We start from the raw sequence: 26,787 nt of genomic DNA, 5'->3' as shown, positions 1-26,787 counted from the left end.
ATTACAGTAGTGGCCATTTTGAATAGTACAGTATTCCATTTTTTTTCGCTGCTCCTCTTTCAAAATTTGTCCAAATTTGGCTCAGATGATCTTTGGACCGAGCCACAAAGAAATTACTCAACAGATTTTTTTTATTTTATTTATTTTTGTTCAAAAGTTATCATGTCGCGAACTTAACAAGGTCGGCTCAAAATTGGTTCAAAGGCTGTATCTTGGCCAAACTTTGAGCGATCCAAACGAAAATTGGTATGCTTCATCGGAACCATAATCAGGAAGTTCATGCCAAATTTGGGAACAGCACCATCTACAGGTCATTAACAGTCAATCAGAATCCAGCATCCACAAACTTAACGCAGTTGGCTCAAAATTGATTCAAAGGCTGTATCTTGGCCAAACTTTGAGCGATCCAAATGAAAATTGGTACGCTTCATCGGAACCATGATCAGAGGGTCCATGCCAAATTTGGGAACAGCGCCATCTACAGGTCATTGACAGTCAATCAGAATCCAGGATCCAGAACTTAGCGAGGTCAGCCCAAAATTGGTTCAGAGGCTGTATCTTGGCCAAACTTTGAGCAATCAAAACAAAAATTGGTATGCTTCATCGGAACCATGATCAGAGGGTCCATGCCAAATTTGGGAACAGTGCCACCTACACGTCATGAGATTTGAAAAAATGGCTTTTTTTGTAACGGTTTATTAGAATTTTATAGTCTTGGTGTCTATGGATTCGTTGTGTCATGTGGAATTCGGGGGATACCGATTTTGCCAGGATCGGATTAACCTTCGGGTGGCCATTTTGAATTTTGTCATAAATTGCATAAATCTTTTGAACAATTTGACATATCGGCACAAAATTCGGTATCATCATTGGCATGAAAAGGAGTGGTTTGTATTGATAATTAGCTGGACTGTACATAGTTAATCTCTCGAGGCATCATGTATGCTGACGGTTTGGGAGTGTTTGGAACGGAGCGGCGCTGTACGAGTTCAAGCTCATGTTATGGCGATGAAGACGATCATAAAGCGGCGAGTGTTTGCCGGTCAGCTGGAAGCAGGAGCTCATTTCCTCCACAGGACAATCGTTCCAAGGCTTACCGGCGCTCTCCTGCTGCGTCTCAGACGACACGGGCATATACGGGTCGCTCTTATCGCTGGCCAGTGGCGCGTCCTTGGGTTTGACCATACGGCCCCGTCCCAGCGGGCCCCCGGCGGAGGGAGGGACGGTGGTGAGGAGGCCTGATGGAGCACAACACACATTAACACCACACACACTCTCTGAGCTTCATCTGAGACACGTGACAGGAACACAAACCACATCATCATGAGTTTCAGTCTCTTGTATCGCTCCACACATGATAACATCATTCACACTCTAATCAATATTTCATATCCACTGATTGATTTATTTGATAAGTATCTGTGTAATGAGCCGGATAATTTACAGTAAGCTGGTCATAATCACAGAACAAACCCCATTTAAACTCAAATACGACCTGAAAATGAACTATTTGATCAAATTATTTAATTAAAATAAACCAGTTGCTGCAATAATTACCGAGAATAAACCAAACCAAATCAATCTGATGAAGAGATCCAACAACTACATAACTAGTTCAACACCACAGTAACACTAACAACTGGGTAGTTTAGTAAAGGTCCCCAAACTATGTTGTTAAACTCTTAAAATTTTGCCTAAAATCTCAAGGTAAATATTTTAGGTCAAAGGTGTTCGGCTACTAGAAGTTAGTGAATTGCTGGACTAGTTTACTGAACGGCTCTCGTGTCTTAATCCACAGATCAACTCTCTGTTGTGCCGTTGTTTACCGTGGGCCGGTCGAGCAGCTCATTAAAATGATTTATTTAAGAAAGCGCCACGGGCCGCGAGATTAGTGTGACAGCTCTATTTTATAATTCATTTTCCACAGCCAGAGGACGATGACACACATACGAGAAGAAGATCCTGAGGAAAACCATCTCTAAACCGTCCTTTAACTAGCCGAGCAGGAGAAACTATCTGTAGAGGACGGAGAAATATGGATTTAAAAAGGTAAACGGACACAAGTATACTAGGAAACAGAGCTGTTTATAAAGAAAACAGGAGAAAATGAGGCAACATCAAACACATTCACATAGAGAATAAATTAAGTGCTGGAACGACACACACACAGAGGGAAGATGCAGAGCTGGACGCTAATGAAGCTCAGGAGAAGAGCTGAAATATTACTAATAAACAGGCTGATATGTAGGTCACAAACGCTGCTTCAGCCAATCAGACTGACTCTCGCTGTCGGGGGACTGATGTCAATCAAGAGTGTGTGTGTGTGTGTGTGTGTGTTTAGCCTGATTGTATTTCATGAATAATTTCTGCTGGGTCTTGGGAGAAGCAGAGAGCGTTTATTCCCTGTAAACAGTCTCCGTCATTTGCATTTGACTGTCTCTAACCCACAATCCTTTGCTCTATGAACCACAGAGATCCATCCAATTAGGGGAGGAAAGGTCAATCAATGAGGAGCGTCTCTAACACTGTGGCGGGAACTACATCTACACACAGGGAACACTGAAGAACAGAAGAAACTGACCGCGTGGAGCATTCTGGGTAATATCACTCAGACCCTGATGCCTGTGCTGATGGTCTAAAAGAAAACGCAGTCAAAGAAATGAAACGTTGGCTAACAGAGTCACACATCGATGAGAAAGAGAGAGAGATTAAGCGTTTTTTACTCACCATTGAGCGCCACAAACGAATCTGGAGACAAATGAAAAACGTGTTAATTGGTTGAAATGTGATTCTCTCTCACACACACATCATTTATTACTGAATTCATCTAATGACACATTTAAAACAGCGGCAGCAGAACATTTAACAAGATCGTGACTTTCAGAAATGTCTTAAGAAGAAGTGATGTCATGACCCATTCACACCAATGATAACGATAAATATAGAGTTTTAATAATCGCTCTCTGAGAATAACTATAACGATAATGACACAGAGGAACAATATTGTTGGAATCGATTGCAGACTGATTTTTTTCCAGATGATGAACGATAAAAACATTAACAGCCAATCAGAATCCATCCTGCTTTAAAGAGCTAAATAATAAACAATGATATCATGCATTGGTCTGCACATTAATATAGTTATTGTTATAGTTATCGCTCGCTGGTGTGAATGCTAATATAATTATCATTATATCATATGCTGGTGTGGACGCCAATATCGTTATCGTTATAGTTAACATCCACTGGTTTGGACACTAATATAGTTATGGCTATAGTTATTGTACGCTGGTGTGGGCGTTAATATAGTTATCGTTAAAGTTATCATCTGCTGGTGTGGACGCTAACATAGTTTCAGTTACATGTATTGTTATAGTTATCGTTATAGCTATCGTCCGCTGGTGTGGATGCTAATATAGTTATTGTTATAGTTGTCTGCTGGTTTGCACATTAATATAGTTATTAATATATTAATATATTATAGTATTTACAGCACTTACAACACTGTTAATGAATGCTGTAGTATTAACTATAGTGAACTGATAAACTAATAAATACTGTAGTATACTTCAGTTTTTACTACAGTTAACTGTATATTGTAGTATAATATACCCAACAGTTGTAGAAAAATTAGTACAGTATTGGGTAATTTACCACAGCGACTATAGCATTAACACAACAAATTAATTTAAGTACTTTACTATAGTATTGTTCAAAAACACTATAGTATTTACTATAAATTACTATTATTTTTACATGTGGGTTGTTATAGTTATAGTTATCATCCTCTGGTATGGACGTTAAAGTAATTATCGTTATATAGTTACTATATGCTTGTATGGACCAGTGGGGTAGTGTCTGGACATGCACGTGCAAATGGCCCGGGTGGACTGGGGGCGCGCCCAGGGGAACGAGGGAATTAACTTTTAATTCGTGGCCACGATAAATATATTTTTTGTATGCATGTCATGTGCAGTAATTTCTTGTGTGCATTTGTTATTTTCTGCACCTTGTGGTTGCCGTAGTATTATGCCGTCATTTTTTAATGGCGCTGTACCACGTGCAAAAACTGCATGCGCAGCGTCAAATTTGAGAATAACTATCGCATCTCGCTTCAGCGACGTGTTTACCATTTTAGTTCTCTTTTTACCATCCCTGTTACTGTTGCTTCAGCGGAGTGCTTTTTTCAAAACTGAAGATAATAAAAATTATTTGCGGATCACCATGTCGCAGAACAGAACAGATCGGGACTTTCCATTGAGAATGCACGAAGCCGTGAATTAAACACCAAGGACACTGTGGACTAATTTGCCTAAAGAGAGGCCCGGAGAATGCAACTAAAATGAGTGAGTAGTTTTGTGTTTTTACATTTTGGGCCGCCGTGCCAAGATCGTTTGTGTTTGCATGCAGTAGTTTAGCATTGACATTGGCTGAGCCTATTTTAGACTTTTTATTCATTTTTATTTTTTAGTTCTGTTCTGGTTGTGAAGTTGTTGGGTAGAGTGTGGTCTTTTATGGTATTGATTGGTATGGTATTTTCTCGATACAATACAGTCTATAAATATCTCTTCGATGTACTTAAGGGGCGGGGCCTAGGGGGAGCCGTACAATTTTATTTATTTGTTTGTTTGTTTGTTTACTTATTTATTGCATATGGGCCCGGGACTGACTTTCTACGCCACTGGTATGGACACTAATATAATTATTGTAATAGTTACTATAGTTATCGCCCACTGGTGTAAATGCTAATATAGTTATCGTTAAAGTTATAATTTGCTGCTATAGACATTAATATGTTTATCTGCTGGTGTGGACGCCAATATAGTTATGGTTATAGTTATCATCCGCAGGTATAGACGTTAAAGGGTTACCTCACCGAAGAACACAAGATCCAGGGGGTGGAGTTGGATCTAGACTCCTCCCACTTTACATAACCCTTAACCTACCCGACTCTGCCCCCTAGATCTAAGCCTACCCATCTCCACCCCCTGGATCTGGATCCAACTCCTCCCACTTTACATATCCCTTAACCTACCCGACTCCGCCCCCTGGATCTTGAGTGTTCTGCAGTGAGGGGCTACTGCAAAAATGAGAATTCTGTCATTAATTACTCACCCTTGTGTCGTTCCACATCTGTAAGACATTCGTTTATCTTCAGAACACAGAGGTTTCTGACCTCCATAGAGATCCAACTCAACTACCACTCCAAGCTCCAGAAAGGTAGGAATGACATCATTAAAGTACTCCATGTGACTCCAGTGGATTAAACTCAATTTTACGAAACGATGCGAGTGTTTTGTTTGCGCAAAAAAACTGTAATTTACCACTTTATTTACAAAATAATATTATCCAAAGCGTGTTCACGCAACAATGCCAGCTCTCACGTGATCACAACACTCGTGAACACTCGCGCATGCGCGTTCAGTTGACGCGCAAGTCTGAACACAACACACATGCGTTGTGAAGCTCGTGAACGTGCATTGCAGATCAATATTTTTGTAAGTAAAGTGTTAAATTATGTTTTTTTGCATAAATAAAGCACTCATGTCTGTCCATAAAATTGAGTTTAAGCCACTGGAGTCACATGGAGTACTTTAAAGATGTCTTTCTGGACCTTGGAGTGGGTAGTTGAGTTGGATCTCTATGGAGGTCAGAAACCTCTCGGATTTCATCAAAAATATCTTAATTTGTGTTCTGAAGATGAACGAAGGTCTTACAGATGTGGAACGACACTAGAGTGAGTAATAAATGACAGAATTTTCATGTTTGGGTGAACTAACCCTTTAATATAGTTATCGTTCTAGTTATCATGTGCTGGTGTGGACACTAATATAGTAAGTTGTGGTTCTTGCTGTGAATGGGTCTTTATAAGAGCTCAGGAGTGTGAGTGCAGCTGTATGTGAGGCTCTCGTGTGTCCAGCACTCAGTAAATGGGTTCTGCTTACTTTGGCAGTCGCCCAGTCCATCTGTGTTGCCCTGTTCCACGTCCTGCTCGAACGACCATCTGCGCGCACACACACACACACACACACACAGAGTGAGACGACTGACTTCAACACCTCCATTTCACACTCACTGACTTCAATCTCAAGTACATTTTCAAATAATAATAAATGTTTGAGTGAATCAATGCCATTCAGACAATATCATGTGAAAACGAAGCACCAAACAAGATCTCAAATGTGACATGAATATTAATAAAGAAACATAAAGTTTCACCAATGCTGACTGGAGTGTAATGAAGAACAACCTGTTATTATTCAACCCTCGACATCCAGCGAGAGATTCATTTCACGGCACGCATAATGAAAAAAATAGATGAGAGTGACGCTGAGCTCAGATTTATTAAAACGCTTATGCTCTGTTATCATGTTATGTGTGTTATCTGTATATCTATGTGTCTCTCATGCTGTTTTGATATTGCTTTGACTTGAGCGTGCAGAAAGGCACAATATAAAATAAACTGATTATTATTATGAGCTCTGAACCTCATGAAGAATCATGAGAGACCAGCTCAAATCCACATTTTCACTGACAGAGAACAGATGAGAGACGAGAGACGCTTCTCTCTCAGGGCACATTTAATAAAAAGCTTTTTCTGAAACGATGGGCAACGCATCAAGTCAAAAGCCTTTAAATTGCGGACACAGATCGTATCCCATAATCCTTCACTAAGTCACTTTAGAAAAACTGCACATCTCGAGCTCACATAACCTCCGTCTGCTCCATTTATGAAATGGAAAACAACGGTCCAGGATTGTGAAATAATAATAGCATATAAACTCCTCAGATCAGATGAGGTCACGTGACGACGGCGGCAGCGCTCAACCCCTCAGAAACGTCGCATGCTGTTCGTTCAATACGCTACATAAATAAACAGATGAATTACGGAGCCTTTCTGGGGTCAAACGCTCTTTTCCAGATGAGAAACTCCGGCAGCTCAAACCACAATCCCATCAGGCCGCAGAAGAGCGAGTGAGGGACGCTGGATAAACTGACATCATCGCTTGGCTCGCATGATCTATAATTACAGGACTGAGAATGAGGCGCTTACTTTGTGTCAGATGTGATTTCTTTACAGGCGCCCTCTGACACCCAGCCGCAGTACGGGTCCCTGGAGGCGATACAGGACCTGAGAGAGACACACACGAGGGGTTGATGTGGACAAGAGCGACAGAAAGTGTAGCAAATGGTTCCAATCCAGAGAAAGCGGACGTACTTTTTGCACTTGCCGTGCCGTTCGCAGCGTGACAGCGGGACTTTGACGACGCAGGAGGTGAAGGCCACGAACAGAGAGTGACTCCGGCTGTCGATCTGCATGCTGACGATGCGTTTGTCCTCCACGCCGTCAATGCTGCACCTGAACACGTCAAACACACGCAATCAGTTTGATACACTGTAACTAAAAAGTTTATTGGTTATACATTTTGCAAGAAAATACTATTTCAGTCTTTCAACCTCAAAACTTAATGTTTGATTCAAAGTGTTACTTCGTGATTATTTGTAAATTTACTATCAATTTCTAAGTGAAAATTTTTACGAAGTAAATCCTACAGCAAATGTTTTACAGTGTGACTCACATTCAGTTTATTTGGAAAATTTCTGTGTTGTTTGGCATCCGTAAACAGCTTTATAGGGGTCATGAACTGCATTGTTTTATTGTTTTATAATGTTTCCTGGGGTGCACTTATAATGTTAGTATGCTTTTTACATCAAAAATTGTCATGATTTAGAAATAAAAGGCATTTTTTCTTCCCTGATTTTAGCCTCTGATTCGAACGCTCTGTTTTAAGGGGCGTGTCTCTGTGAGACTTCAGTGTAAACGCCCACTGCTGTGATTGGCTGACATCTTTGCATATGAAATAGCTAAGCATTACTCTCTCGAAAACTTTTAGCATGTTTTTACTATCGTGAAAAGCATTACATTTAGATCTATGGCATTATATTTAGATTGTGGCATGAAAGGTTGCAGTGATGAACATTGTAGTCGATGTTTTTGAGCTCATGAAAGCAGTGATCTCGTCATTGCAACTCAATTTCTGCACACTAACGAATGCTTTCATCATAACTAACAGTGCAAACTTGATGTAACTAAAAGATTCGTTGAATAAAACAGGAGTTTTGGTGCGAGTCCAGAACTCAGTCACTGATAAACTCATGCTGTTTGATTGACAGCTCCAGCGACTGTAAAGGGAGCGTTCTTTTTATTTTCATCCTACTAAGAGAAACAAGGTGAAGTTGAGCGTTTAGTTACTGGTTTGATTTACTGACACACAGACAAAGATCATCTGACTGTACATGAATCATTAATATCAGATCAGGCATCAGAATTAACACACGTTGTTGCATTACTGTCGAGTCCATATCGTAAAAGTCTGTTTGTGCCGAAATGTGATTGATTTACCAAAGAATCCACAGTGAAATGAACCGAATACAAATAAATAAAGCTCAACTGAGACATTCACATTGTTGAAAATAAATAACCATATTCCTAGCATTAGGATCCTTTGAAAGGTAATGTTATTTTAGTCCTGTATCGCTCTTCTCTCCTCCTCATCTCACTAACACGCCAGTGGGCGGGGCTAACATTGCAATGATGAAGTAGGCGTTGATTTCTTCTGTGGAGGCGGAGTTTCATCTATCTATAGACACATTCCAGGATCAGTCGTTCTCTGGGTCTGGTGTCAATAAAAGCGTTTATTGGACTAATAGTTCTAAAAACGTGCAGGATATTCTTATAGTACGATGACCTCTTATATATCAAAAGCTCAAGGAAAAGTTGATTTCTCAATTCATGACCTCTTTAATATTCAGTAATTCTGTCGATCTGATTGCACTCGGATGAGAACAAAACTAGAGCTGAATTGATCTGAATATCGTCTTCTGTAGAGCTGCTTATAGCTGAATTTTCATAATCAATTAATTTTGCAACATTGACACTGTTATTGAACTAAACTGAATCAACATTGATCTGAATAATTCTGTAAACCTGCTTAATGAAATACTCTTTATATTTAATTAGGTTTGCATCATTGATTCTGTTTATTACTGTGAAGCTGCTTTGAATCAGTCTGTACTGTATAAAGCTGACTTCATTTATGCCAATGAACTAGGGTTGTTATTAATAATAAATGTATATTAATGCGCTACATTGATTTGAGCACACGGTAAAATCACAGTAACGTGGCCTCTGGTGTCTCACTGCTTTAATAAATAAATCTGCTGATGTTAAACGCAGCATCTCTGTCCTTAAAGCGCCTCGACACACACCCACATGGTTCGCCTGTTTATTCCAGTGTGACGTGGCCGTCAGCACATATTAGACTCTTTAATCATTCAGTGTGCGTTCCTCAGGCCTCACGGTCCAAACCAGCAGAGCTCTTTAATTTACTAACCGCACGCTGTAACCTGATAAACGGGTGTAAATGACAGAGCGCAGCTCTTCCTAATGGAATACACACTTCTCTGGGTTGTAGACGTTCAGCTCCTCCAGAAACAGGCTGTCGTTCAGGAAGCCGCTCCGCATTTTGGCCAGGAACTTCAGAACGATTCCTCGCTCGGAACCCAGGAAAACCACGGTGTGGTTGCGATGAGGGCCGGCGGCGTTATCCACGGCTATCCGAGTGAGACGGTATCTGACGGACAGACAGAATAAGGGTTACAATGACATTTCCATCTGATTTCCGTCTCGGCTCTCGCTAAAGAAATTAAACCGTTATCTGGCGTCTGCCTTGCCAATTAGCGAGCTCATCTCAGTGCTAATCAAATGTATGTATAATTTCCAAATCAGTATGCAAATACATTTTCAGGGTAATTAAAACTGGCAAGATGGAAATAAGACGACAAATAAATTATACAAGTTTTTTCATCTTTCCAAATCTCTGGAGTCTTTGAAGCGGCGTAATAACTGAGAGAAAAGGATACCGACGCTTCTTCAGCAAATGTGTTTTCAATAATTCAGTTTTACTGGGGCAAATTTACACAAACCCAAATGAACAGAAACTTATCAGGCTGAAACCAGACGTCGTTTCAAAGAGAACAAACACGTATTCCTCCCATAATCCAATTCATTATAGGAAAACAGACGCCAGTGTTTGCTTTCCTTCAGACTGGAGCTGAGATGATGATTCTGAAGAACTGAAATACATCCATGAATCTGAGTGAATCGCTCATGTCTGACTCGGATGCAAATGACTCGATTCATCCATGAAAACGAGCAGCTCTCTCTCAATTAATCCATATTTGCATGACTAATCTCAATGCATAATTAATCTGAAGATGTTTCGCTCACCGAACCATTGTCTTGAGAAACCACGGGCGGTTGGCGATGGATGGCACGGCCTCGTCCATCAGCGGGTGAATCTTGATGAAGTTCAGCGTTTCATCTGGAAACTCGTTGGACACTTTGAATTTCTCACCAGAGGAAGTTCCTGCGCAGACGCCCGGCCTGAAGACGACAACAGTGAACATCAGTCTACATCATGACGTCTGAACAACCATCACACATCTGTATCTACTCCATCAGAAACAAGAACAACGCAAGAGAAAGTCATAATGAATCGATGAATCTCTTCTAAAGATGAATCTATCTTTAAATGGAATAAAATAAGGTTTATGGATCTGAAGCCGCTGCTGATGATGAACGGGAAACATGGCACATTTTCTCATGCAGAGGAAACAGAATTACACTGAAACACAGTTGGCGTGGTCGCTCTCATTAACACTTGACCTCGTTTCACACAAACACATAATTTTATGTTAATCAGCGCAGGCGATACTCCTGCGTTCATGACATAAAGGCGAGCCATATGGAGGCGAAGCGCGAGCAGATCTTCACTTTGTAAAAACGCTCGATTTGATCAGCTGCTGCATCTGGAGAATCAGATTTATGTGTTCACAAACACTGCTGGCGCTTATGAGTCAGTAAAATGAAAAAATACAAATAAAAAGAAATAAAAATAAAACAATTGATGATAATATTTCTCTTTCTATCACTTCATAAATCAGAAAATGCTGTCAACAGCCAGAAAACAAATACGTTTTCATCATGTTTGTAGGAGTAAAATGTTGTATAAATCAGGGGAATGATATATGAACAAACCTTCAGAATATAGATATGAATAAAACTGTACATTTGTGTGTGTGTGTGTAAAGCTGACTCAAACTCACCGCCTTTAAAGACTATAGATAAAATGCAATTAAAAAAAACACTTAAGGTTTAGTTCACTTCAGAATTAAAATTTCCTGATAATTTTGTCCATGTCTTTCTTTCTTCGGTTGAAAAGAAATTAAGGATTTTGAGGAAATTATTCCAGGATTTTTCTCCTTATGGTGGACTTCAACGGGTTGAAGGTCCAAATGTCAGTTTCAGTGCAGCTTCAAAGAGCTCTACATGATCCCAGACGAGGAATAAGAGTCTTATCTAGTGAAACCATTGGCCATTTTCTAAAAAAAATAAACATTATATACTTTTTAACCACAAATGCTCGTCTTGCACTGCTCTGTGATGCTCCACACATTACGTAATCATGTTGGAAAGGTCACGTGGCATAGGCAGAAGTACCGCGGTAGGGCGAAAAACTCATCTCATTTTCTCCTCCAACTTCAAAATCGTCCGACATTATCATTTTGTAAAAGCCATTTCACTTAGTCTTTGCACAATCGCTTTGTAAACACTTGCTCGGTACTTCCGCCTACGTCACATGACCTTTCCAACGTGATTATGTAATGCGTGGCGCAGTCAAGACGAGCATTTGTGGTTAAAAAGTATATAATTTTTATTATTTTTTTTTAGAAAATGGCTGATGGTTTCTCTAGATAAGACTCTTATTCCTCGTCTGGGATCATGTAGAGCTCTTTGAAGCTGCACTGAAACTGACATTTGGACCTTCAACCCGTTGAACCCCAGTGAAGTCCACTATATGGAGAAACATCCTGGATGTTTTCCTTAAAAACCTTAATTTCTTTTCGACTGAAGAAACATGAACATCTTGGATGACATGGAGGAGAGTAAATTATCAGGAAACTTGAATTCTGAAGTGAACTAATCCTTTAAGTTTTTGGATGTTTTCTTTCCACTAGTCTGAAAGAAGAAATGTCAAATAGACAAAATTGGGCAAAACAATGGTTTGCCTGTAGTGTCTCGTCTTAATCAGGACACTGAATCAGGTGCATTACTGAGAGCTGGAGTGTAAGTTGAGCCGGTGATTCGAGTCGTTTGCTCAGAAACTGAATCAAAGGGGTCAAGCAGATATACCTGGGTCTGGGCACCTTCTCCTCCGGCACGGGTGTCCAGGTGGAATCTGGTGATTTCTGCTCTTTGAAGCGTCCGGTGAAGGCCAGAGCGATCTCTGCCATGTCATACGCGCAGACCGCCGAGCCCGGGATACTGAAACACACATTCATCACGGAGACACGCTTTCAGCCAAAATAACAAAACTGTGAATCACTCCTGTCCGTCTGGCTCCGACACGAGCGAGAGCGGCACACAAGGGCCGAATTGTGATTCTGTGAACTGTGAATCTCAGTAAGACAGAAGAGCCGTGGGTCAGAAGATCTGACTAATTCACCCTCATTGTGTGTCGCCTTCCCATCAACATGAGTTCATGTGCTTTTATTCACAGGAATTTTGCCCCAGTCGAAATTTCCAAGTCGCCTCTTAATGCTTATTAAATAAGCTCAATTGCACCATCACAAACAATGACGGAAGAGCAACACAAGGGGAGATTCTGGTTTAGATGGTCACCTGTTATATGGCGTGGAGAAGGTTGCCATGACGACATCCCGTCCGTTGATGTGGATGACGTCGGTGACGGCCTGCAGGATGTTGAAGTAGAAATGAGAGTCTCCAGGGATTGAGCAGTTGAGTCGCGTCTTTAGGAAGGATGTCCACTGTTTCTCCAGGACGCGCTGCGATCCGCCACGATCATTTTTACACACGCGTGCCACACGTGGGAACACCACCTGATCGGGGAGAGACACGTGTGTTAAAGCCCGTCCACACCAGCGGACGATAACTAAAACTTAAAGCTGTACGATTAATCGTTAAAAGATCACAATGTCAATTCAAACACCCAAGCAATCTTATTTCTAAAATGACAATGATTCGCCTATGTCTTTAGTAGTTTATAGTTATATAAACATGTCTATGGTAGAGATCAAAATTAAGTAAATCATAAGTTACTGGCGCTTCAAATAACGATTGTATTGATTACAGCGTTAAGCCAGTAGGTGGCGACAAGTGATGTATTTGTCATTGAATCATTCATTCAAGAGATGCGTTCATAAACAGTGATTCATTCAGTAATGAAACAAGTAAATTCTTTGACTGAGTCGTTGAATCAATCATTCAACTGATTCTTTTTTAATTTTCATTCTAATTAGTTAATCAAAGACTGCAGCAATTAATATTTTGACAGAACCTCTAGTAATTGACATGTTGTTATTTTTAGTTGTCAGAATTGTGGGAGAATCCTGATCTTGATTTGAAACAAAAAATTTAATTCTCAATCTATATTAGCATCCACACCAGCGGACGACAACTTTAACGATAACTGTATTAGCGTCCTCACCAGCAGATAACTATTATGATAACTATATTAACATCCACACCAGAGGACGATAACTTTAACGATAACTATATTATGTTCGCACCAGCGCACGACAACTTTAACAATAACTGTATTAGTGTTCACACCAGAGGACGATAACTTCAATGATAACTATATTAGCATCCACATCAGCGCACAACAACTTTAACGATAACTATATTAGCATCCACACCAGAGGACGATAACTTTGACGATAACTGTATTAGCATTCACACCAGCGCACAATTACATTCTGTTTCTTATAAGCACTGCAGTTTTGTCGTCTGTCGCTTTGGATGGATTCTGATTGGCTGTCACTGTTTTTTATCCATCAGTTCTGAAAGTGATTCCAGTGATATCGTACCTCTGTGTCCTTATCGTTATAGTTGTGGTGTGGACTTCACTATTCTGTTAGATTATCAAAACTTTTTATCGTTAGTTATCTTCCTTGGTGTGAACGAGCCTTGCCTTCCTACATGACGGTCTCAAAAACACAAGTAAGGCTTCGGGATGGGTTTCTGCAGACCAACACTTTTGTTATACATTTTGCTGTAATTTGAGAGCTTTTCTTAGCAGTGTAAGAGGGTCGCGTCAGGCTAGTGTAATTACAGTAATCTGGCAGGTACGTCCGTACAGTAACTGGAGAAACTCATATTCACTGGAGACGCTCGGGCTGTAATTACTCCTCATTGAATCAGCGCACTGAAGCCTCTCAGATCTCACTGACTTTTGCCTTTGAACTCAAAACAATGAACCTTTGTCATGCACTTGTCTGTTTGCTTATAATAATCACAGACGAGGAAATGAATTCTGAACTTAAAGCTATTTACGGCCATCGTTCAGATACCAGACAATGTTTGTTTTATTTTTAGTACCTGCGTCCTGATGGGCCGCGCCCGAGCCCTCTTAAAAACCCTCACATACTTCATACGCCCACTTCCTGTGTCACATCCTGTCTGTGATTTTGATCAAGGAAAACACGCTAGATGTTTTTCCCATTGCGCTCCGTACCTTCCCCATGCTGTTGTACTCCATGGCGATTTCCCGAAAGAAGAAGTAGATGAACTCGCCATAATCGACTGCCTGGACAAAATACGGCTCTGAAATCAACAAAACTTTAAATTATTGAAATGTAACAGCTGAATGAATGAGCTCATCTCAGATGTGTGTGCGTGCGTGATGTCCGTCAAAGTCACAAGGCTTTGATAAGACACTCTTAAGATGCGTCACGTCTCTTAACGCTCTCTGAGGGTTTGATCAGCTTAGCAGACGTAACACACGAGGTAACGCCGGGTCATGGTTCTGTCAACAGTGTGTGTTATGAAGCAGAGGACGCGGCCTCACCTTTCAGCCATTTGGAGTCGTGTTTGACCGTCCTCAGGGTCGCACTGTCTCCCAGACTGCGATAGATCACCGCGTCAATCGCCAGAAAGTCTGTGACTGTGGCGGAATATAACTTCCCATCTACAGCAGAAAAGAGTGTAGAATGAACACAACATAAACACAGATTAACACAAACATCCTCTGAATTACAGATACGACACGCTGGGAACTGTTTACATCGCTTATACGCTTATGTCATAGAAATCCTTGGCTCAAGACTGACAAGATGCATGCCAGATTTTCATCCCCATTTTGGTGAAATTTCTGTTATTTTGAATTTTTTGAAAAATCTACTTTTGCAAACTAGTCCTAGGTTTTTGGCCCGATCATAACCAAACCAGTGCAGCGAGATTCTGCGGAGTCTGATTCTCAATAAATATCCCAAAAAAAAAAAATTGAAATTCCGATTCACGAAACTTCAAAACGTTCAAAGTGGGTGGAGCTGATTTTACTAAAATGGCTATAACTCGTGAACAGAATGAGGTCTGTGGTTGTGTGAAAAAGGATGCAGCGACTGGCCACTTGGTGGCACTACAACAGGAAAAACACGTGAAAATGGCTATAACTACTTCACTGTTAAATCGACTTGAAAATTGGCATGCAGTGTCTTTGTCCGAGGAGCCATGACTGTCTATGAGGACATTGATGCATCTCAGAAAACATGTCCGCCATCGGCCAATGAAGTTTGAGCAGCTATCAGACAAGGTTAATGGAAGCTGATCGGAATGAAACTCGCTGGGCCTGTTTGACTCACGGCCCTAGAGGCCTGTGTGAAATTCGAAAGAAATCGGCAACCAGGGGGGTGCCTTCGAGTTTTTCACGCGTGTAAAGGATCGTGTATCGCGCGATTATTTATTTATTTATTTTTCATGCACGCCCACAACATTCATACCACATGGTAGAACTCCTCATTCTGAGCAACTTTGCCTCTAGGGCCGCTGCTGTCCATCGAATTGTTCGTTAAATATTGGAGATTATTTCAAAAAAACAACTTTGGCGAACTAGTCCTAGTTCACCATAACTGTTAAAAAGCATTAAAAACCCTATAAATTGCCTGTATTGGCTGTAAATGGTCTTTTCCATCTATGATCGAGATGGTTACAGGCTTGCTAAATAAAACATTAAATCTTTTTACGCATTTGCTTAAAGACCTTAAATCACTTGAACCCCGATAATTGCTGCATGCGGCTATATTTGTTTTTGTTTTCTTTTAAGGTAGACTTACACAAAAGTGATCTATATTAAGACCGACAGGCTTTTGGGGAAATGAAACATTCATCATGACCTAAGGGCTTGATAAAATTAATATTTATTGTAATTTATATTGTTTGTATTTTATTCTCCAATTCATGATCTAACTGTGTAATATTTATTCATTCGAAATTTCACTACATTCCCTGCCGTATATTGGAGGCTATTTTTCTTAAATTCAGTCTCTAAAGAACAAACAGCTGAAAAAAATTAGGTGTTTGCAAAGATTTGCTTTGAAACAATTTTCACTCAGAAACTGCTAGTAAATTTTGCACATAATTACAAAGAAACGGCAAGTAACATTGAACAAAACATGCAACTTTGAAGTAGAAAGACTGAAATAGTATTTTCTTGTAAAACGCTCCAATAATCTTAGTTAAGGTCACAAATTTTCTTTAAAAAACGTCCTTCTTTCAGAGTATAATCGCCATTCTAGTGCTAGAAAGGCAGAACTTTCTCTGGCCTCCATCTGGAAGATTTTACGAGCCGCTAATGAAGGAATGAGTCATGTGGGTTTTCCATCTCCAGGGTTATTTTTGATCCCGTATTTCGGGTAGGACTCCCAGAGACGTCTTCTGCCCTCACCACAATAGTTTCATGTGTTTCCAGACGGGCCGCACATGAGCGCATGCCAAGCAAACACTCTTCCCAGAAACAGGGAGCAACTGTTGCTCCGGCCGCGTCAGGGAGTTCCTCGTATTCCTGGCATACTTCTGAAAGCGGCCATTAAATCACACATTCATTATGGAAGCGTTTCTCAGCGCGGGGCGTGACGTGACCCAAGTGTGACCCGCTCACGATCACTGGTGTTGATGATGAGGTCTTACCGGCGAACAGGGCGACGTTGGCGTGTTTGGCGTCGTACGGGCATCGGGCCATACCACTGATTTCATCGCCCAGAGCGTCCAGGCTGTCCATCTGCAGGAATGAAGGGAAAGGTCAGAGGTCAAACAGCAGTGTCAACACCTTCAGCAGTTACAGACAAGTCTGAGACTTTCACACGCATGGTTGTTATTTTTAACAGCTCTTCCTCTACCAGTTTCAACAAAAGAATGAGGCCTGCCAAGACCAGGGGCTGGATTCACCAAAATAATCATAGTGGTATATTTGGGAATACAAAATATTCTTAACTTTTTTTCTTAAGTAAGGAAATAGCAGTTAAAATGAATGCTATTTCTATCTTTGCAAAACAAACCATCGCTGGAGGGTCACATTCTCCCGCAGGACGTGACGTATTAGGAACCCAATTAACATTCCTCCAAAAATACACGCAAACAACACGGAACAGGAGTCTCACGGTATTCCGGCTCAGACTCACATGTGCTACAGGGCCTTATTCACTCAACAGAGGCGATAGTTACGGGACGCGCTTGTGTTGTCAGTCATGCAGCGCGTCGCTCCGCCCGGCAACAGCTGATGTAATCGACACCAGCCGTAATGCAGCAGCTCGCGCTGGCAGGAGCCGATCGGAGCGCGGGCCGCAGATGGGCTCTCGGGAGGAGGCTGCGGATCGGAGCATCCGTTCAGGAGAACATTTGTACGCTGATGATTAATGTGGGATGACTTTGGCCCTGAAACAGACGCTCTTTTCAGAGCCGTCACACCAGGGAGTTGGAAAGTAGAAGAGCGGCCAAGGTGGACACGACGGCGACGACGGCATGGCAGAAGCGCGGCGCTCGAGGGCTTCCAAAGGCCGAGTGTCCGCGGGGGAAAATCTGCTAGTGCAGCTTTTGGCAAACGTGCTTCAGCATCCTTCAGCATCGCTCGACCGTGCCAGTTATTAGACAGCGACTGGTGGCGGATGATTACGGACACGCTTCTCTCGATACTCTTCTCGGCGTTCTCTGGCAAAGGATGATGTGGTCATGGGGCATAAACCACTGAAAGAGCTCAAAACAAAGAGGCAAAATCAGCAGATCAACGTGAAAACGTTCATCAGCCAATATAGTCGCTCTCAAAAGAGAAACAACATGCGTCAGACATCCTAAAACCAGCCTTTCTGAGGGTCGCAAATGCACTGGTTAACTCTGTCTTTCTAAACTGGTTTACCAATCACTGCTCAGACAAACTGATTTTCTCTGCAGATTTAAGACTATGAAATGAGAGATTTTTCAAGATATTCAAGAAATAAACAAAATGAAATATAAACATTCGATGGTTCTGACAGTATTTCATAGCATCTTTGACCTTTACAGCAAAAACAATTAAGACGGATGATATTTAAGACTCGAAAAAGGCATTTGTGATCCGAGTCAGTGTTTTACTCTCTGGGAAAATGAACCGAGGAACCTTTCTCCTTTTTTGATTCTGAATATTAACCTGGATTCTACAGAAACCCTCCAGCTTCTGGAGCGGTTCATGTTAAATCTACACCCGTGTGTCGCCCGAGTCGAGGTGATCCATCACTGTCTGCAGCTCCTGTGCGCTGCGTCATGCTTTTATTGAGCTGTTTGAATATCATCCGTGCAGCATGTCACAGAAACACCGGAGTCTCACCTTGTAGGTTCGACAGGACGGGTTGAATGCATTTGTTCCGCACACAAACAGAGAGTCGTCGCTCTGCTGCAGGAGAACCTTGATGAAATTGTGGCATTCGTCCTGAAACGAGAGGAGAAACACGTGCGGTAAATCAACCTGCCATCATCATCAGTGACTTCATCACACATCGCAAACAATCCCAGCTAACAAAAATTCGTTTTAAGATGAACATATTTTTATTAAGTTATGAAAATGTTAATTCTGAACCTTCAAAACGTCCAGTTTTTAAAATGTCCAGTTTTTTTCTTGGTTATGCGAACATTAAGGGAATGTTTTCTCTGTTTGAGAATGTTACTTTTGAATATTCTCTGAAAAATTATTATGATGTATAAATAATGTTTTTGTGCTAATGTTTTTGTTAAAGACCAGATAGCGTTGAACAAAACATTACTGAAAGAACATTTGTTCATAACTTTGAGAGAACCTTGCCAGAACGTTCCCTGTTCGCATTGTTACCTTGTGTTTTCCTTTCATTCTGCAGGTGTCCACGTCGGCCTGTCTGGACTTCCACGTCAGCTTCTGTCGACAGGAAATCAATTTTGGATCAATAGAAGCGCTCACACATTAGACTAGATTACAACTCGAGGGTCAAACAAGCCCCGATGCAACTGTTACAGAGCATTTACAGACCAGCGGCTGATTAAATAGCCGCTCTCATCGATCTCCATCAATCCGCCGTTACATGCACACATAAATCTGGGCCTCGTCCCGCGTCTCTCACGGGGCACATGACGCATGATAGGATAAAGCTCTTAGTGGCGGCCGCTCGGGTTCGTTTGCTGCCAGGTAATTAAGAGGGAGGACAGAACTCTATCCTGAGTGCAGAAACACGAGCAGGACTCACCTTGCTGAAAAAGATCTCCTCTGTGTTGGCCGTCTCAATGTCCACTGTGTAAATGTGATCTCTGTGAAGACACAATCAACAGCTTCATTCGTTTCAGGTACAATATTCACAAGAGAAGAGAAAACTTTTTATGCATTCTACGAATAATCGTTAGAATAATCGTCAATGTTTTTGTCATAATATTGCGGCCCCTACATTGTGATGAGTTTCTGGTTTTTTTTATTTATATACTTTATGTAGGCTTTCTGCATTGTGCAGCTGTCATGAGCGGCATTAAAAACAATGTGTGTAAATAAACAAATGCCACATCTGATGCAGCTTCTGTTCCACCTCTGCAGTGTAAAGATGTCTTTTGTTGATCAAATGTGTTTGGCAACAGACTACAGTATTCTGAATGATTGGAGCAATTGGTTAAGTATCTGACATAAAAGACAACACAGATACATTAGATAAGGTAATTATAAAAACTGCCCTTAAAAAACGTTAAAAAAATGCCTCAATATTGAGCCTTTATGGAATTTCTGACCCTCCACACAAACATCGATGAAAAATTTCAGTCAGGATTCAGGCCCCGTCAAAGAAACTGCGCTCCTTAAAATTACAAATGCTTTCAGCTTCTGACCAAGGCTGTATCTCAGTACTAGTTTTACTTGATCTTAGTGCTGCGTTTGACACTATAGATCATAAAATACCCTTAGATCGACTACAAAATTACACTGATATTCAGGGAGGTTTAGATCATACCTATCAGACGCTTACCATTTTATTTAAATGGAGAATTATCCAAGCTAACTACATCAGTAAATTATGGAGTGCCTCAAGGATCTGTGTTAGGCCCTCTGCTATTTTCAATGTATATGCTGCCACTTGGTAATATTATTAGAAAAAAATTGAATTATTTTCCACTGTTATGCTGATACTCAGTTATATATTAAGTTGTCAGAGTGTTAAAGATATAAAATATTGGATGACCAGAATTTTTATTCTGTTAAATTCAGAGGTATTACTTATTGGACCAAAAACCTGTACACAGAATCTCTTAGAATACATTTTGCATTTAGAAGGATGTACTGTTACTTCATCCTCTACAGTTAAAGACCTGGGCGTTATATTAGACAGCAACTTGTCTATCGAAAATCATATTTTATATGTTACAAAAACAGCTTTCTTCCACCTAAAAAAATGGCTAAGCAATGGAACAGTTGCAGAAAAGTTAGTTCATGCATTCATGACGTCTAGACTAGATTACTGTTATGCATTACTAGATTGTCCTGCTTTCTCAATAAACAAGCTACAATTAGTCCAAAATGCAGCTGCTAGAGTTCTTACCAGATCAAGAAAATATGATCATATAACACCAATTTTATCATCTTTACACTGGTTACTGGTTAAAGTATTGCTACTACTGTCCTATATATGTCCCTAAATGGTTTAGCTCCTGTGTATTTAACTGATCTTCTATCGCCCTACAATCCTTCACGCTCTTTAAGATCACAAAACTCTGGGCTTCTGGTTGTACTTAGGATATCTAAGTTCACTAAAGGAGGGAGATTCTACAGAATTCTAACATCAGTAAATTATGGAGTGCCTCAAGGGTCTGTGTTAGGCCCTCTGCTATTTTCAATATATATGCTGCCACTTGGTAACATTATTAGAAAACATGGAATTATTTTCCATTTATGATGATAATCAGTTATATATTTAATCATGACCAGATGTTTTCACATTTGGCTCCTAAACTTTAGAATGGCCTTCCTGATAATGTTCGGGACTCACTCGCCCAGTTTAAATCTAGACTAAAGACACATCTCTTTCGTCAAGCATTCACATAATGCATCTCATAACCTTGTACTCCAGTTATATCAGACCAAAAGCACATGATTAGGCCTATCTTTTGCTTGAAATGTCATGAACAGCATCTACGGCAATCATTTTCCATTTGGTTTTCCGTACGCCAGCTCCAGTTTGGATGACCCAACCCCTGTGAAGAGATGACGCCGATCCCTGCCAGGACTTCAGATGATGCCAATTCTGAATCAACATACACCACTGCCAAATTTTCTATATATTGTAATCATTATGATCACAACTTGTAATAATTGCTTTAATGAGCTCATTGTTCCTGCCTAAATGAAAACATGATATTAGCCAACTGCATGATTTGTATTATCTTAGAACTGTACATTTCTGAAATATAGATGCAACTTGGACACGGTCACCTCTGATAACAGATTACTCTAAATTGTAATGTTGACATGCATTTTTCTGTAAAGCTGCTTTGAAATTATATGTATTGTGAAAAGTGCTATGTGAATAAATTTAAACTGAATTGAATTGAACTGTCTATCAGGGTCATGCTGCATTCAGAACTAAACTTAGAATATATCTCGTGTGTTGTGGCTATTTGCCCATGTTTAAGCTCCTATCTGTGAAAGATGATTAAACATGTTTTGAATTTGATCTAATGTTTAAACTCGAGTTGAATTCAATGGAACTCAGCAGCCGCTCGCTTCCTTAGTACCTCAATCTAATAGAAAAGCCATTTGTGAAATGAATCCACTTACGCGGGTCACCAGAGGCACTGGATCTCAAGATGAATGAAATTCTTCAAATGTTATGAAAAGGCCAGTGATTAATGGGCACAGCAGCAACAGATTGGCAGCGTTTGACGGTCACGAGCGCGTGCGTATGTTGAGCGTGATGGACACGAGTCTCAGCAGCAGCTGGATTAATAACAGCAGCACAGTTAATCAAGTTAGTGAGAGCGTGTCATCAGGTTCAGCGATCTGCTCATTCAGCTCATCCCGAATTACACACAGTCCGACGGCAGCGATTGTGTTTCTGACGCCAGCTGATGAATTTCAATCAGCACAGGTATGGTGTCGCCTCCGCGCTCATTAGTGAAATTCCATTCTACCGAGTAATTACTGAAGATCTGAGCTGATGGAGGAACAGTGAGAAGTGATGAAGTCACTGCAGAGCATGACCGTCGTCTTATTCACTCAGTTTTATTTAAGAATAATGACTTGTGGATGTTCAAATTCACCTGCATGTTGATGCACGTTTACCCCATTCAGACTAAAGAGGCACCTGAGCCAAATGGATTTTGAATGCAATTTTCAAAAAGACAAACAGATGCAAGGAGCTTTTGTGTGCGGGTGGTTCCAGTCCAAAATCTAAAATATATAAATTTGTCAACACAACCAAAGAGTTTTTAGCATTTAATGAGATTTGCATCACACGTTCATTTAAATGTCAGCTTTTTGTGAAAGTGACTTTTGCGGATCGCAGGTGTTTCTCTGAAGGACCACTGAAAACATCCTCTGAGTCACAAAATGCACTTCAAATGCAGAGATAAAGAGCAGTTTAGAGCCAATGCTGATGTTCTGAATTCATTTGATTCTATGAGCTACAGAATATGTGAAAGACTGAATCGATGCAGGACAGTAAAAGGCATTTTTAAAGTACGTTTTCGCCTTGGTTCATAATTCAGAATCATATAATTAGTCTAAACACATTGCAGAAATTACAGTGAAACATAACGTTTTATTATAAGTAATAATGGCTATTTTTGTGGGCTTGTTTTTTTTTTTTTGTTCCTGCAACTGTGTGTTTCTGCTGCAACTTTTTTTTTTTTTTTAATAAATTTGAGCAACTGTTTCTCTGCAACTTTGTTTCAACTTTGTTTCTCCAACAACTTAGTTTCTCTGAAACTTCTCTATGCAACCGTTTCAACTTTGTTACAAATGTATCTTGCAACTTTGCTTCTCTGCAACTTTTGTTTCAACTTTGTTTCAACTTTGCTTCTCTGCAACTTTGTTTCAACTTTGTTTCTCATGCAACTCTGTTTCAATTTGGTTTCTCCTTCAACTTTGTTTCAATTTCGTGTATCTGGAACTGTTTCAACTTTGTTTCTCCTGCAACTTTGTCACTCCTGCAACTTTGTTTCAATTTTGTTTCTCTGCAACTTCTCTATGCAACCGTTTCAACTTTGTTTCAAACTTATCTTGCAACTTTGCTTCTCTACAACTGCAACTCTGTTTCAACTTTGTGTTTTTCCAGCTTTTTATTTCTGCAGCTTTATTTCTTCAAACTTTATTTCCGTCTCCTGTTAAACTAGTGAGTGTTTCAATCACTTAATTTTGTTGTGACCTGAACTGAGGTTCAGAAAACAATTTGTTTTCAGAAACAGAAAACAAATTGGAAAGCCATTTTCTCAGAGTTGTTGTGGACTCACATCATCCACTACAGACCCAAACTAATAAAGGCCCAAAACAACAGAAAGCCCAGAAGAGACTGGAGCTGAAAGGAGGAAACATTATGAACGATAAACACAGTTTTATTAAATACATGAAAATGATCATAGCAGTTGAGTTCAGTTGGAATTTTGCTTGGTTCATCATAAAAAAATATGATATAATATCAGGGTCTCAACCTGGAGCATACTGTAAAATTATCAGGACTCACAGGAGGAAGAGCCAGAGTCCACTGAACTTCAACACATGTGTTAGAGTTTTGGTCATGTGACTATCAGCAACAGCACTAGTGAAGAGTGAGTTAAACAGCATTAATAGATGCCCTCTCCTTTAGGATGCACCCTGCATCATTAACTTTAAGGACTTGTGCGGCGTGTGTCTCGTTCCCACAGATTTATGGTCTCTGTTCACACGGATGAGAGTGAAATGAGAAAGGTTAGCGATGCGTTCAGATCTGAGAGCATATATGAGCTTTACACGCATCATTGCAACCACATGTACCGCGACCGACACCTGTGACGACAGACCAACAGAGTGATGATGATGATGATCACGGTGAGGATGAAGATGGAACAAGTCAAGACATTTTACAACTAAAAGCGACGCTTAAAAAGGCACGTCTCAAACTTCTACATTTCTGCATCATGAGAATGACAAGATGATTTCATAATTTTCTAATGTTTTACTGTGGACAAGAAACTTTTGGAAAGTGCTAGTGTGGATGGAGAGCGTTTCAAAACACAAACACAGTGTTGAAATGCATCTGGATCAATGCAGCCTGAATCATCTGAAGCTCACATTAATGCACAAACGTTCTGAAGAACATCATCTTATGACAGGACATACTCATTCTAGAGTGGACAAAAGTTCTAGATTTCTGGTCTGTTTATCCAAAAGACTGAAATTAAGTAATCCATCACATTTAAATGTGCATATCTGCTAAAACTGGACTAAAAGACACCCGTCCTCTGGCCTCTGATGGGGGTTTTAACTGTTTTCAGTGCAGGTCCGACGGGTGTTTGTGTCGGCCGTGCAGCAGCTCAACAGAGGCTCTTTGTGTTGAGGAATGCGCTTCTCATGCGGGTGAGCGCAGGCCGGCCGCGTCCATCTGGTGGCCTTTTGTCAAACTATCTCACTCCCTGTTTGCAGAGAAAGGAGCTCATTAGTATGCGTCTCACACCTGTCAATCCACACATGTGTGACACCCCCTCTGCTGTAGCTCCACCCTTCATCATGTGTGTCCTGAGCCGTTACACATGCAGGGACGGTTCGGATGGGCTTCTCCAGAACTTTCTGCAGTTTTCTCAGCTGTTCTGGTGTCAGTAACAGGTCTAGCGTCTCTGTTCTCATGACAGGGACACTCAGGGGCTCATATGGGGGTTTGGGTTGCTATGGTGTGCTGCGGCCGGCGTCTGTGGAATGTGGACAATGTCCTGCATGCACATACAGAGACACTAACACCAGCTTAATGCTCAGCTGTGTGTGTGTGTGTGTGTGTGTGTGTGTTCGTCACATCACGACCACTGCACCACACAGAGCAACTTCAGTCAAATATTGCACTGAATTACTGGAGTCTGAATCTGCTCGAGCTGAACACAATCTGAGACTGAAATCATGAACTAAATACATAATTAATTAGTGTACAGCAGATCAATGTGGATTATGCAGCTTTACACAAGATAAACAATGAGATCAGAGTTATGTGTTTTTATATGAACAGCACCTTATCAGGATTTCTCCACACCTTTTTGTTTCAACTTTGTTTCTCCTGCAACTTTATTTCAACTTTGTTTCTTTTTGCAACTTTTGTTCAACTTGGTTTCTCCTGCAACTTTTTCTATTTTCAACTTTGTTTCAACTTTGTTTCTCTTGCAACTTTATTTAAACTTTGTTTTTCCTGCAACTTTGTTTCTTTTGCAACTTTGGTTCAACTTTGTGTTTCTCCTGCAACTTTTTCTATTTTCAACTTTGTTTCAACTTTGTTTCTCTTGCAACTTGTTTCTCCTGCAACTTTGTTTCTCCAGATTTTTATTTCTGCAACTTGATTTCAAATTTTATTTCCATTTGCTGTTAAACTAGTATTTCAGTCACTTAATTTGGTTGTGACCTGAACTGAGGTTTCAAGAAACAGAAAACAAATAGGAGAAAAACTCCAAAGAAAGCCGTTTTCTCAGAGTTGTTGTGGACTCACATAATCTACTACAAACTGAAACTAATCAAGGCCCAAAACAACAAAAATCCCAGAAGAGACTGGAGCTGAAAGGAGGAAACATTATATTATCATACCGCAGGAGGATAATGAAAGTTTCTAGAGAGAAGAGCTGCAATCTGACCATCTGACGGTCAGACAGACGCTGATCCACAACAACAGCTTTCAGACCTCATTGGTGCTGGGTGAGTGGGCGGAGTCCAACCCAATCAATCAATGAGAGTGTGATCAGGTGTCTCACCACATGACACGTCTTTAATCTCTGGCCAAAACAAACGAGCACGTTCATCATGAGAAATCAGATTTGAGATCATTTACAAAAACCAGCTAAAGGATTATTAAATCAATAAAGATATCTTATGATTATTTGTTGTAATTCATCTCAAAATTCACACACGCCCAGACTGTAGATGATCACGCGTGAACTGCATGTTCACAAACTAACACTATTAACTGTAAGAATTTTAATCTAGAAGGTCCTGTTATGATAACACACATGCAAAATGTTAATTTGCATGAAGGAGGTCGGAGCACTAAAACAGAGCGAGCGTCTGCTCTCTGACTTCAGAACATGTGTTCGTTTACGTCCATATGCTGCTGAATCGGCTCGCTGGAATGGGCTGCTGGTTACCATGCCAACAATCTGGTCAATCTTCAGTTTAACAGTCTCTGCTAATAACAGGCCAAATCTTTAAATAGCAAACTCACCTGGCAGCG

At 40.5% G+C, this 26,787-nt stretch overlaps 1 protein-coding gene across 4 annotated transcripts in view; it reads right to left on the bottom strand.

Moving 5' to 3' along the window:
• sema6a (sema domain, transmembrane domain (TM), and cytoplasmic domain, (semaphorin) 6A) overlaps positions 1 to 26,787 on the bottom strand; it is a 64,850-nt gene that overhangs the window by 11,381 nt on the left and 26,682 nt on the right. Inside the window, exons 3-19 of one of the 4 annotated variants that reach the window (XM_051902782.1) lie at positions 26,779 to 26,787; positions 19,606 to 19,666; positions 19,218 to 19,280; positions 18,720 to 18,821; positions 17,051 to 17,141; positions 14,934 to 15,053; positions 14,601 to 14,689; positions 12,746 to 12,963; positions 12,257 to 12,388; positions 10,292 to 10,447; positions 9,462 to 9,635; positions 7,220 to 7,360; positions 7,055 to 7,132; positions 5,946 to 6,004; positions 2,728 to 2,748; positions 2,582 to 2,635; positions 1,098 to 1,238 (exon numbers count right to left, since the gene is read on the bottom strand). The exon at positions 26,779 to 26,787 is cut by the window's right edge and continues 109 nt beyond it. In XM_051902782.1, the coding sequence (XP_051758742.1) occupies positions 1,098 to 1,238; positions 2,582 to 2,635; positions 2,728 to 2,748; positions 5,946 to 6,004; positions 7,055 to 7,132; positions 7,220 to 7,360; positions 9,462 to 9,635; positions 10,292 to 10,447; positions 12,257 to 12,388; positions 12,746 to 12,963; positions 14,601 to 14,689; positions 14,934 to 15,053; positions 17,051 to 17,141; positions 18,720 to 18,821; positions 19,218 to 19,280; positions 19,606 to 19,666; positions 26,779 to 26,787 (1,709 nt within the window). The remainder of the gene's footprint in view (positions 1 to 1,097; positions 1,239 to 2,581; positions 2,636 to 2,727; positions 2,749 to 5,945; positions 6,005 to 7,054; positions 7,133 to 7,219; positions 7,361 to 9,461; positions 9,636 to 10,291; positions 10,448 to 12,256; positions 12,389 to 12,745; positions 12,964 to 14,600; positions 14,690 to 14,933; positions 15,054 to 17,050; positions 17,142 to 18,719; positions 18,822 to 19,217; positions 19,281 to 19,605; positions 19,667 to 26,778) is intronic. The other 3 variants (XM_051902784.1, XM_051902783.1, XM_051902785.1) reach the window with 3 other exon arrangements.

The sequence above is a fragment of the Ctenopharyngodon idella genome, chromosome 8 (assembly GCF_019924925.1).
Source record: "Ctenopharyngodon idella isolate HZGC_01 chromosome 8, HZGC01, whole genome shotgun sequence".
Lineage (NCBI taxonomy): Eukaryota > Metazoa > Chordata > Actinopteri > Cypriniformes > Xenocyprididae > Ctenopharyngodon > Ctenopharyngodon idella.
Note: the sequence above shows the minus strand (reverse complement) of the source record. Positions and strands in the feature narration are given on the sequence as shown.